Source organism: Gymnoscopelus braueri (assembly GCF_963280865.1).
Source record: "Gymnoscopelus braueri genome assembly, contig: SCAFFOLD_63, whole genome shotgun sequence".
NCBI classification, from domain to species: domain Eukaryota; kingdom Metazoa; phylum Chordata; class Actinopteri; order Myctophiformes; family Myctophidae; genus Gymnoscopelus; species Gymnoscopelus braueri.
In genome coordinates this window covers 22,390-34,290 of record NW_027660477.1, presented here as the reverse complement: position 1 = coordinate 34,290, position 11,901 = coordinate 22,390, and the positions used below count along the sequence as shown (strand labels likewise).

Sequence of the window (11,901 nt, the reverse complement as noted above, 5' to 3'; positions counted from 1 at the left end):
TGACACGGCAGAGGTGTAACCAATACAGGTGATGATGACACAGGCAATATGACAAGGCAAAGGCGACATCTGCTGGACAGGTAGGGAATGACGGGGGGAGACAAGCAGATAAGAGCTTTTAAATTGTTTTATGATTCAAGGAAAAGACACACCAATAACAAAAGACAAGTCAGATAAGATAGTGAAATGGGAAAGCTTTCCCTTGAGAAGATTCCACAAAATATGGGCAGCATGGCTTTACAGATACAAACAAAATGTCAAAGATGCTACTCTCTCTCTCTCTCTCTCTCTCTCCCTCCCTCCCTCCCTCACACTCACACACACACACACACACACACACACACACACACACACACACACACACACACACACGTCGTGACTCGTGAACCCACAAACAGGCACGGTCACAAGCATTCTCAGGGCAGTAAATAATTCAGTAAAGAGAAAGAAGTGACCTTTTGTCTGAGGAAGGCTACAGGGACAGGTACAGTAGTATCAGAACACCAAGACACAAACTGAAGGTCAACTCACACATTTCTGGCTGCCTGCAGGGTTCCATTTGTAAAGAAAAAACTGAGGTGGGGGATTTTCTTAACAACTTAAGCCTACTTCTTTGTACGATTAATATAGCAAAAAGCGTTGCACAAAAGCATCAAAAGTAGCAGATCTACAAGCTCAAAACGCGGCGCTTCTGAGCTTGTAGATCTGCCACTTCCCTCTAACCTGGACGAGTGTGTCAACCACATATCACGGCCAATATAAAAGGAAAAAAAAGAAAACCTGACTATCATTCATAATACCTGCAAGTGCTAACTTACCACATCAGATATTTACAGTGCAAAGACATAGGTTTATTGCACAATGACACTTTGGTAAAGGTTTGAGTTGTGTAGTTACCTTGCCATGATGTAACCACGAACATTGGTGTACTTCAATAGTTGCTCCATAGATTAAGAAAAAGTGTGTATGATCTAAAATAGTCTCCCTGTTGAGTTTCACTGTGAAGAAGGTCTCAAAGTCACACTAAAATCTACGGAGCAACTATTGAAGGCATCTCACCAACATTCGGAGTTAACACCATGGGTTAACACAACCCTAACCTCTACCAAAGTTTAATTGTGCTTCAAACCTTTTTGAGGAAAAAAGCAGCAGCTCTGTTAGTACATCTGTAGTCTTGTTTCTCTTGTCTCCTTGATCTGTCATGACATGATAAGCGAGAAACACCAACACACACACACACTTTACAAAGTGATCCGAGTGTTCTTGTGTATCAACTTCATACACTTTAGAGTCAGAAATTAGAGTACTACGGAGGGGAGAGCATTAAATGCCACCCTGCCGCCGTTGGCAAAAACACAATCTCCTCCATTCAGTGGTGTTGGTGGCGGCTTACAGACGGCGATGGCGGCTGTAGTTTCTCTTTGCTCTCCGCGTCCGAAGCCGAGTCAGTGTCCTGTGTCTGTTGTTTCATCCACATGTCAGCATAAAGACCGCCTTTGGCAAGCAGCTCGTCATGTCTTCCTCGCTCTGCTATCTGGCCCTCGTTGACAACCAGGATCTGGTCCGCTCCAATGATGGTCGACAACCTGTGAGCTACAACCACGGTGGTACGGTTGGCACAGACTTTAGCCAGAGAAGCCTGGATGTTGCGTTCCGTCTGCGTGTCGAGGGCCGACGTGGCCTCATCCAGGAGGATGATCCGTGGAGCTTTGAGGATGGTTCTGGCGATGGCCACCCTCTGTTTCTCACCTCCGCTCAGCTTCAGACCTCTCTCCCCCACCTGGGTGTCGTAGCCTTCGGGGAAGGCCAGGATCCTATCGTGGATGTCGGCGGCGATGGCGGCCTGCTCCACCTCGCCGTCCGAGGCGGCGATGTGTCCGTAGCGGATGTTGTCGCGGATGTTGTCGTTGAAGAGCACGGTGTCCTGAGGGACCACGCCGATGTGGGACCGCAGAGATGCCTGCTTCACCTTGGATATGTCCTGGCCATCGATGCGAATGCAGCCTCCCTGGACGTCATAGAAACGGAAGATCAGACGAATGATGGTGCTCTTGCCGGACCCCGACTGTCCCACCAGGGCTATTGTCTGTCCCGGATGCACAGTAAAAGACACGTCCTTCAGAATCTCCTTCCCACTAGTGTAGCTGAAGAAGACATTCTCAAATTCCACTTTTCCCAGTTTGTAGAGAAGGTTGCCTGCGTTTATATCATCTCTTACCTCTTCGTCCTCCTCAAACAGTTTGAACATGCTTTCCATGTCAATGAATGAATTCTGGATTATCCTGTAGTAGGTTCCAAACCAGTGGAGGGGCGTGTACAACTGGATGATGTACGTACCGAACAGAACAAAGTCTCCAACCTGAAGCTTTCCTTCTGTAACAAAGTAGGCACAGAGCAAGGAGCCGGCCAGCAGTCCAGATCCGATGACCAGGTTCTGGGTTTGGTTGAGGAAGGCCAGGGAGGCTTGTGTTTTCCATTCTGATATCTGGTACTTGAGGATAGCATCCTCAAAGCGGCTGACCTCGTAGCTCTCTGCATTGTAGTACTTCACCGTCTCAAAGTTTAACAGGGAGTCCACAGCCTTGGACTTGGCGTTGTTGTCCTGGATGTTCATGTCCCGTCTGTACTTTGTTCTCCATTCAGTGATGATAATGGTCAGTGTGAGATAGAGGGCCATGCAGACGAACACGATGAGGCCAAACCAGGCGTTGAAGTAAGTGATGAAGAAGATGATTGAGATGACGATGTCTGCGATGGTGGGGAAGATGCTGAACACGATGTAGCCGAGCAGGCTGTTAATGGACGAGGTTCCGCGGTCGATGCTCCTCAGGACGTCGCCGGTCTTGCGGCCCAGGTGCCAGCGGAGCGACAGGGAGTGCAGGTGGCCGAACAGACGCAGCTGGACCACGCGGTTGGTGTGCTGCTGCACCTGTATCCACAGGAAGGAGCGCAGGTTGCTGACAAAGCCGGACGCGCCTGCCCCTCCACCCTGCAGGAACTTGAACAGGACGTAGATGCACACGGTGGTGGCCAGAGTGTTCCAGCTGCTTCCATCCGTCAGCTCGTTCACTATATTCTTGTAGTAGATGGGCACAAAGACGTTGATGGCCCTCTCGGCTCCCAGCAGACACAGGCAGAGCAGGACCCGCAGCTGGAGGAAACGGTTGCCCCGGGGCCACATATAGGGCTGCAGCAGACGAACCTTCCGTCTGAAGCCCTGCCAGGTAGACTGGTTCTCCTCTGCCCCACCCAGCAGGGCCCGTCCGTCATGCTCGACATCGTGCTCGTCTTCATTGATTAGCAGCATGTGCAACCCGGGAGCTCTCAGACCGATGAAGAAGAGTGTGCCGGTGCCAAGGAAACGCATCAACCACAGAGCAAAGTGGACCTGTTGCTGCGGGTCTCCCAGTGCCCACCACCAGTGAGGGCTGAACCAGGAGACGAAGGCCAGGTTCTCTGCGCAGAAGGCCAGGGCCCAAAAGAGCAGCAGAGCGGCGCTGTGTCCTCGGGTGCGGTCCATCACCAGCACCCTGCGTCTCTCCACCCTGAGCAGGACCACGGCCCAGACCCAGCCCAGCGCCGAGAAACAGCCGTACAGAACCACGTAGCCGGGCAGCTCCCCTCCACTTGCCGCCCGCCACAGCATCCCTCCCACGAACTGGAGCAGGAGGAGGCCGGAGAGGGCCTGCTGGAGGCCGTAGAGGCGGGAGCGCGGGACGCACTTGGGCTCCATGGCGGTGCCGTGGCGCCGGTAGGAGACGCAGTGCACGGTGCCCAGGAGGAAGGCCAGGATGAGCAGCACGGAGGGCACCAGGGTGAAGTAGAAGCAGGGGGCGATGCCGTGGTCCACCCACATCCGGGAGATGGAGGAGTTGGCCTCACAGTAGCTCTGAAGCAACGCCATGGTGGCTGTAGCAGCTTGTGAAGAACAGAACGCTGCAGCTGGTTCAGGTTGACACACACACACAACTAAACAACTGGTACGCACAAATAAAGCTTTGTGTTTATTGAAACGCAGTGGGAGTCATTCTCGTGCACGGTCACGGTCAGAGTTTCTGTACAACCACCATCTATTATGACTCCACACACAGTCCTTATACAACGTTTACACAACATTCACTGCATGGTTTGATAGGATACATCCTATCAGCTTCTATATTTTTAAAAGGAAAGTGCAAGTTTTTTCCTATGTAAAAGAAAATTGACAGATATTGACACGTTCTGACATCAAGACTCAAACAATTTAGGCATATATGGAGATCCGGATGTCCAGAGCCACAGATCCGATGGCTATGCCCATATATGGTCATGTGCAATAGGGAGAAGGAGCGAGTGCATTCTCCGGCAGCGGCAACAGCCGCGGAACGTCCGCGGAACTTCCGGTGGAGGAGCGGCAGCTCCCGGCAGTGACTGCCGGCGGTGGAGCGTCAGCTGCCGGCGGAGCAGCGGAACTGCCGCGGAAACTGCCGGTGGAGGAGCGGCAGTCGCGGAACTGCCGGTGGAGGAGCGGCAGTCAACTTATTTTTCCGCCGATAAAGTATAGTTTTGGACCATGACGGAGCCGCGCCGAATCAGCAGACCTTGAGGCCAAGGAGTCGCGCCCGAGCGCCTCCAGGCGCGAGTGCCCGCGACGACCGGCCGATGGTCTGCTATTCGACTAAGCGGCGTCCGAGTTATGTACCGATAGGCACAGAATCGTAAATAATATTAGTTCTGTCAGGACAACTCATAAATAGAAAAGACAAATAATGAAGAATAAGATATATTTATTGAATATAAAATGAGCAATATATTTATTATGAGCAATATATTTATTATGGTTTGGCGATGAATTGGATCTGCTTTTAGGTACTCTGATAAAGCGCATTTACCAACCATAGGGACTCAGAATCCCCCGTGCATAACAGCAGATCCAAAAACAACAGGTGGTAGCATGGGGTGGTGGAGGGTGAGCAGCAATTTTAGCAACAGCAATGAACAGCAGCGCAGCAGCAGCAGCAACAGTGTGTGTGTGCAGCAAAGCAAGCAGAATGAGAAGTGCAACCTTCCAGCTTAAATAGAGCGGTCTGAGAATGAGATGAGTGTGAATGGATGAGTGGATGTGTACGTGGAGCTGATGTGGTCCAATAGTAGGCCATGCTCACTGCACTGAGTTCCCTGACAGAACTTGCTCTGCGCATGTCTGTGACAGGCGCGACGCTCATTGGGGACTGCGTTACACAAACGCAGCACACTCCCAAAGATGACGCCACCGGCAGCTCCAGCCGCCGCCGCCGCCGCCACCGGCAGCAGCCGCTGCCGGAAAATGCACTCGCTGTCCCTCCAAATAGGGATGCCAGGGCACAAGTGATTAACATATTTTTTTATTAAATTGTTAAACTGTGATATTATCAAAATGAATTATCAAACATGTCAGACAGTGTCATGTCCCAAAAGTGGCATGCCTAGAACAATGTGAATCAGGTTGCTAAGCAGGGGCATAGACCCAGACAAGGGGCCCATCTAGCCATGTATCAGCACATTTTTCAAATGAATTCATAAAGTTTTTAAAAAATATATAAATCAATGAATTTATATATATATTTTGTTGACTAATTTGATCAGTATGATTAACCACTTAAGCCCTAGTTTATACTTGACACTGTTGTACAACAGAAACAACTACAACAACTTGGAACATAACTTTCTATTTTATTCTTTCAACAATAATCTTCTGTCCTCTATCATAATCAATATATCCATTACTGTGTAGGCTCCAATAGCCTAAAATACAAATTGTAGATTTGACACTGTGAATTTGATAGAGAAAGATAGAGCATGATGTGTTTTTTATAAAATGGGGGCCCGTGTCCTAATGCATATCAACCTGGGGGTCCTTGAAATGGAAAAAAAGGTTGAGAACCACTGAACTATGTAGATGACAACCTCGTAATGGAGCGATGACAGCCGGAGAGACGGCAAACCGGGATGGGGTGGTGGAGGGCTGTCAGCCCAAAACCGCACCATCTTCTGAGAGGAAGAAGCCAAACAAGCTACTGTACAGAAACCCACAATGAGATAGATGCTTGACAGAAGGAAGCGACGATGTGACACAGAAGCAACTTCTGGTGAGACACAGGAAGGGGAGGTAGGCCCTGAGGGAAACCACAGCGCCCAGAGCTCCCAGTGTCGCCCACACCCACTGTCAGCACTCCACCAGTGCAAGGCGCCCTTTCACTTTTTTGTGTTTTTTAGTAAATTAACGCCCTACTTGATCATACTACAGCGTCACACGAAAGCATCAAAAGTAGCAGATCTACAAGCTCGAAACGCAGCATAAAGCGACACGTTTTGAGCTTTCTGTTACTTTTGCTACTTTTGAATTTTAATCCTGAAAAGTAACAGTTTTGGACATCTGCTGTTGTCCCACAAAGAGCATCATTGCTGAAGTTGGACCAGAGTTGACATGACACTTAACTCATTGTGTGCCAATGATGTCTTTTGACGGCTGTTTTTTAGAGTGCCAATGACAGTGTCAAATGAAACTTATAATAATGAAAATTATTATCATGATTATTATTATTATTATTTTTATCACAAAGGAACTAGGAGATAACGCGATCCAAAGATTTGCTGCTCCATTCACTTCAATGTTAAAAAATAAAGAGAGAAAAAATGCCCTTTTTTCCTTAGTTTTTTTGAGTGAAACATGCTATTTTCAAACAACAAATGTCAACGAGGTCGTGATGACCTCGTTGACATTTGTGCTGATTAGCAACCATCAGGGGATCAATCATACTGCAGATCAATATTCTGTGACTACTTGAAAAGGTGAGAGAATCGCCAAATGCTGGCACAAAATCCTGACATTTTTTTTTTCTTACATTTTTATCCCACGATTTTTGTAACCCATTTTTTTCACCCAGTGCCAATTGCCTATGTAATCCTGGGCGCTACACTCCCTCTGCCAGCCTAGGGAGAGCCTAGAGCCGAGCTCATGCCGCAGAGCTAGCAAGCCGCTTCTTATCAGCCGACAGGGCCTGCCTCTTGGACAGTTTCACCGCCTCTGCTTCAACCCTTCTCTGGGCCAGCAGCTCTGCGTACTCTGCGGCCTCTTCATCTCTCTTCTGGGCGCGCCTGTTCTTGAGGGTGACCAGGCGACGCCTGTGCGCCTGCACCTGGGGCGTCGTCAGCCTCGTGATCTTGGGAGCCGTGGTCCTGGGCTCCTTGCCTTCGTCATTCAGAGGTTTCCTAATGACGTACTGCCTCACGTCGTCCTCCTTGGTCAGGTTGAAGAGCTTGCGGATGTTGCTGGCCCTCTTGGGACCCAGGGGCCTGGGGATGACGCTGTCCGTCAGCCCGGGAATGTCCTCCTCGCCTTTCCTGACGACGATCAGGTTGAGAACGCTGAGGTCGGAGTCAACGATGCAGCCGCGGACGGACTTGCGCGTGCGCACGCCGCTCTTGGGGTCGGCGAGCAGCAGTTTCACGCGGCCGGTGGTCAACACGCCCTGCTTCATGGGGAAGCCCTGTTTGTCGCTGCCTCCGCTGATCCGCACCACGTAGCCCTTCCACGCGTCTCCCAGGGGGTCGGCGGCCACTTCGGCCGCGATGCGCTTCCCGTAGAAGATCCGAAGCTTCGTCTCATCGTCCACTTCAAAGCATTTCTGAAGGCCGGTCACGGGATATGAAATGTTCAGCTTCATTGTGAATACGGGTGACACGATGGTTGATCTTACACCAAAAAGGTAATGTCTCTCTGGGTCTCAACCAAGGCACGTCGAGCCATTATATACTGTTGGCTGTGGTCCTAATTTCACTACGATGGTGTCAGGTAGTGTCAGGTATCTCCATATATGGAGCGGGCTATCTCCGCTATGCCCAAATCTGGGACTATGACATCGGCCCTAGACGTTTCGGCTATCTCCATATATGGAGTTCCGGGAGGGGTTCTCTGATGTCAGAGCTAGGTATGCCAGGTATCTCCGTGTATAGCCGTCTAGGAGATTCTATGATGTCAGACTTGGGGAGGTTGGTTGTCCCCATCTATGGGGATCTCCATACATGGGAAAGTTGGGATTGACTGGGTCACTAGAGGTTCGGGACTGAATGAGTCATTCATCCCCTTATATAGGTTTCTGGGCATCCTGCCATGATTCCCCTTGCGGTGTTATCCATCTATGGCTAATACTGGCAAATATGCCCTGAATGTTCTTTACAGCTGCCCCACGGATCTCCGATGTTAATACGTAAAAATCTGAGAACATTTCCTTGCATATATGCCGCTAGTATTTCCCTGTGCCTCCCTCTTTGTCTACTCCGCATGTTTGACCCATCATACATTACTTGAGGTATTGATGAGCCCGGCTCGTTTCTAAAGTGTAGTTGCTTATTTGGGCTTGCTTCCAAATGTTTTAATTATTGTTTAAACAAGTGGTTCTCAAATAATTTCATGTCATGGACCCCCAAATTAATATGTAGCCAATTTGTCCATAACCCTAAAAATGAAAAAGAGCTTGTGCCAGGGAGCCCCGTACAAGATTTGTGTTGTTAGAATGTTTCAAAAAATCGTCCAAACCTTCCACATTTTATTTGTTTTTTTTTGTTTGTTTTTAAATAGCAGATCTACAAGCTTTCACATTGCGACGCGTTGTGCAGTGGGAACAGGCGTTGTTCTAATAGCCGATGTATACGAAGATATATAAGTGCTCACGTGGCCCTAGTTGCTTCTTTTGAGCTTGTTTTCCTAGACCCTGGTTGCTTATTTCTCTCACAAAATCTGTCAACACTGCTGTCTTCTTGGTTCTGTTCACTCAGGATATATGACCCCGTGCATCATGCCATGTGTTTGACCGCCTCCCATCGGAAGCGTACTGCTAATTAGTGGTAATGATGATGATGATGATGGTGCCTAATAGCTTGTGTCGAGGTGATCTGGTGGACACGTGTGTGTCACTGTGGTCGATGATGACCGTCTGACCTTCCTCTGGACAGCTGCGCTGTGGTCAGTTCCAGCATCGGACTTGGATAATGAACCCATTTAGACCTGGAATGCATCTGTGTCACTTTAGGTTTCTTTGGCTATTCAAAAATAGCAGATATACAAGCTCATAGCGCGGCACCGAGTGCCGCGCTATGAGCTTGTAGATCTGCTATTTTTGAAAAAGGATTTAGAAAAGTTTTAGAAGCGGCTTCAGGTCTTAATGGGTTAATACTTTGAACCTGGCGTCCCTGTTTTGGGCATGTCATTACAGCCAAAATCTTTCAAAGATGTCAAAACAGCCGATCTACAAGCTCACAACGTGGTGTGTTGCGCCACGTTGTGAGCTGAGCTTGTAGATGTTTTTTTGCTATTGTCAAAAGACAGAATATCTAGGGCTTAAGTGGTGAACCATCTGACGCGGTCGAGTCTAAAGAAAAAAAACGTTTTATGTTTTGTCTAGCTGTCCATTCAGTTCCTTTTTTTAAGATTCCACAGGATCTATTGTGGGATCTAAAATGAGGAAAGCATCACACAAAGAGACGACAACACTGTCCAGTCCCGTCCACAAGTATGCAATCACATGGCCAGGTTCGGGGGTTAGTGGCCAACAACAAAGGGCGAACTAAAAAAGAACAAAGTCAAAACTAACGACCTCAAACGATGACAATTAACTAAAAAGGATATGGTAGATTTCAACTCTTGTGTATGCATACAGTACATATCAGGTTTACAGGTAAACACAATAACACAACTCTGGATTTTCCTATGCAGGCAGACTGACGGGGTTTTGATTTCACAAGAGGTTCGGGGCTGCTATTGCGGCCTCACATCTAGACTCACATCAACACGGCCCGAACACCTACGTCGCAGTGTTGATTTTGACAACACATTTTTATTTAGTTTTAGTCATAGTCTTTTGAATAATATTCCATTTTAGTTCCATATCTTAGTCATCTGAATATAATACATTTTTTGTCTAGTTTTAGTCGGCTAAAACTACAGTTGATTTAGTCGACAAAAATGTATTTTGGCGGGCTGTGATGGCGTCGTAATGGCTGATTTTACACTTGGTTGCATGCTGAAAATAGCAGATCTACGACGCGTGGTGAGCTTGTAGATCTGCTATTTTCAGAGCGCAACACCCGAGCGCAACCAAGCATAAAATGACTTGTCTTTTAGTTCTACTGGATCTCTTCTCCACTAGTCCCTCCCTAACATTTTAGTCTAGTTTTTATTTGTTGACGAAATTGTCAATATATTAACATTTTTAATACATCGACTAACATTTTTCGTCATAGTTTTACGAAATCAACACTGCTATGTTGCACCGCCGATCCGACCGATACGCCCATATAGGGATATGGAGATCTTTGTATCTGGGAGTCCTTGTCCCTTTCATGACCACATATTGATGTCATCAGTATATGCCCATATATGGGCATGCCTCCTTTTGTACCCACAATATATGCATGATGGTTTGTAGATCATCAACGTCCTGTGACAACAAGACCGTGTTGTACCCTTGCAGTCGAGAGAGAACCAACACTCAGCATGAGTTTCGTGGAGTACTCGGATCGTATTCAGGACGGGGATGTGGTCATCATCCACGTGAGCCATGAGAACATGATGCCAGTGAAGGTCCGGCAAGGTGCCCAGACACAGACACGCTACGGTGCCATCCGCCATTCCACAGATCTGATAGGCCAGCGCTACGGGTCAAAGGTCACGTGCAGCAAGGGTGGCTGGGTGCACGTGTTGCACCCCACCCCGGAGCTGTGGACCCTCAACCTGCCCCATCGCACGCAGATCCTCTACGCCACCGACATCGCCAACGTCACCATGATGCTTGAGCTGAAACCCGGCTCCGTGGTCTGCGAGTCGGGCACGGGCAGCGGGTCTCTGTCCCACGCCATCCTACGGACCATCGCGCCAACGGGCCACCTCCACACGGTGGAGTTCCACCGGCAGCGGGCGGAGAAGGCCGCCGAGGAGTTCAGGGAGCACCGCGTGGGTCACCTGGTCACCGTCAGGAACCTGGACGCGTGTAAAGAGGGGTTCGGCGTCGCCGGTGTGGCCGACGCCGTCTTCCTGGACGTCCCCAGTCCCTGGGAGGCCATAGGACACGCGAAGGCTTCTCTGAAGAGACACGGAGGTCGCGTGTGCTCCTTCTCTCCGTGTATCGAGCAGGTCCAGAGGACGTGTCTGGCTCTGTACGAGCTGGGCTTCGAGGAGGTCAGCACCGTGGAGGTCCTGCTGCGCGTCCACGACGTGCGCACCGTCGCCCTGCCGCTCCCCGACTTCGGGCCCGACCCCTCCTCCGTCTCGGCGGAGACCCGGTCCCCGTCGGAACCCCAAAAGGAGGAAGCCCCGACATCCTCGTCTGGCCCCAACTTTCCCTCGGTCACCTGTAAGACCACCACACCCGCTGGGGAAATGCCAGGCCACACCGGGTACCTGACCTTTGCTACAAAACCACGGACATAAGGTGTATTACCAGTGTTGCCAGATTCTGTGAGAGAAACAAGCAACCTGGTCTAAGAAAACCAGCCCAAAAGAAGCGACTATGGGCCACATGAGCACTTTAACATATACATCAGCTATTTGAAAATAGCAGATCTACAAGCTCACAACACGTCGCGATGCGACGCGCTGTGAGCTTGTAGATCGGCTATTTTCAAATAATATCTTGCGGGGAAATTATAATAAGCAGATCTGGCAACCCTGTGTATTACCATCTTAGGTTGTATTTGTTGTTGAGATACATGGGAGATATTTTGAGACAGTGAAGATGTATGGGTCACATACTGGTTGCCATTATAGGCGACACCCTCCCCCCTAATCCTGCATCTGTCCTCCAGACCTGCAGTTGTGCGGTGTGTATTCTCAGGTTAGTAGAGACTCCAGACCCAATAAAATATTTAAAAAATATATATAATAGT

At 49.1% G+C, this 11,901-nt stretch overlaps 3 protein-coding genes across 3 annotated transcripts; 1 reads left to right on the top strand and 2 right to left on the bottom strand.

The window, feature by feature from the left end:
- Nucleotides 1-1,369: 1,369 nt before the first annotated feature.
- LOC308081530 (ATP-binding cassette sub-family B member 6-like) lies at nt 1,370-3,904 on the bottom strand (the record flags this gene model as incomplete). Its single annotated transcript, XM_080457899.1, has 1 exon — nt 1,370-3,904. One exon carries the CDS (start codon nt 3,902-3,904, stop codon nt 1,370-1,372), a length of 2,535 nt encoding a protein of 844 aa, XP_080314025.1.
- A 2,082-nt stretch (nt 3,905-5,986) lies between these two features.
- LOC308081534 (small ribosomal subunit protein eS6-like) lies at nt 5,987-7,685 on the bottom strand (the record flags this gene model as incomplete). The annotated part of the gene is made up of 2 exons (XM_080457901.1): nt 5,987-6,104; nt 7,015-7,685. 2 exons carry the CDS (start codon nt 7,683-7,685, stop codon nt 5,987-5,989), a joined length of 789 nt encoding a protein of 262 aa, XP_080314027.1.
- A 2,828-nt stretch (nt 7,686-10,513) lies between these two features.
- Nucleotides 10,514-11,446, top strand: LOC308081535 (tRNA (adenine(58)-N(1))-methyltransferase catalytic subunit TRMT61A-like; the record flags this gene model as incomplete). The annotated part of the gene is made up of 1 exon (XM_080457902.1): nt 10,514-11,446. One exon carries the CDS (start codon nt 10,514-10,516, stop codon nt 11,444-11,446), a length of 933 nt encoding a protein of 310 aa, XP_080314028.1.
- Nucleotides 11,447-11,901: the final 455 nt, after the last annotated feature.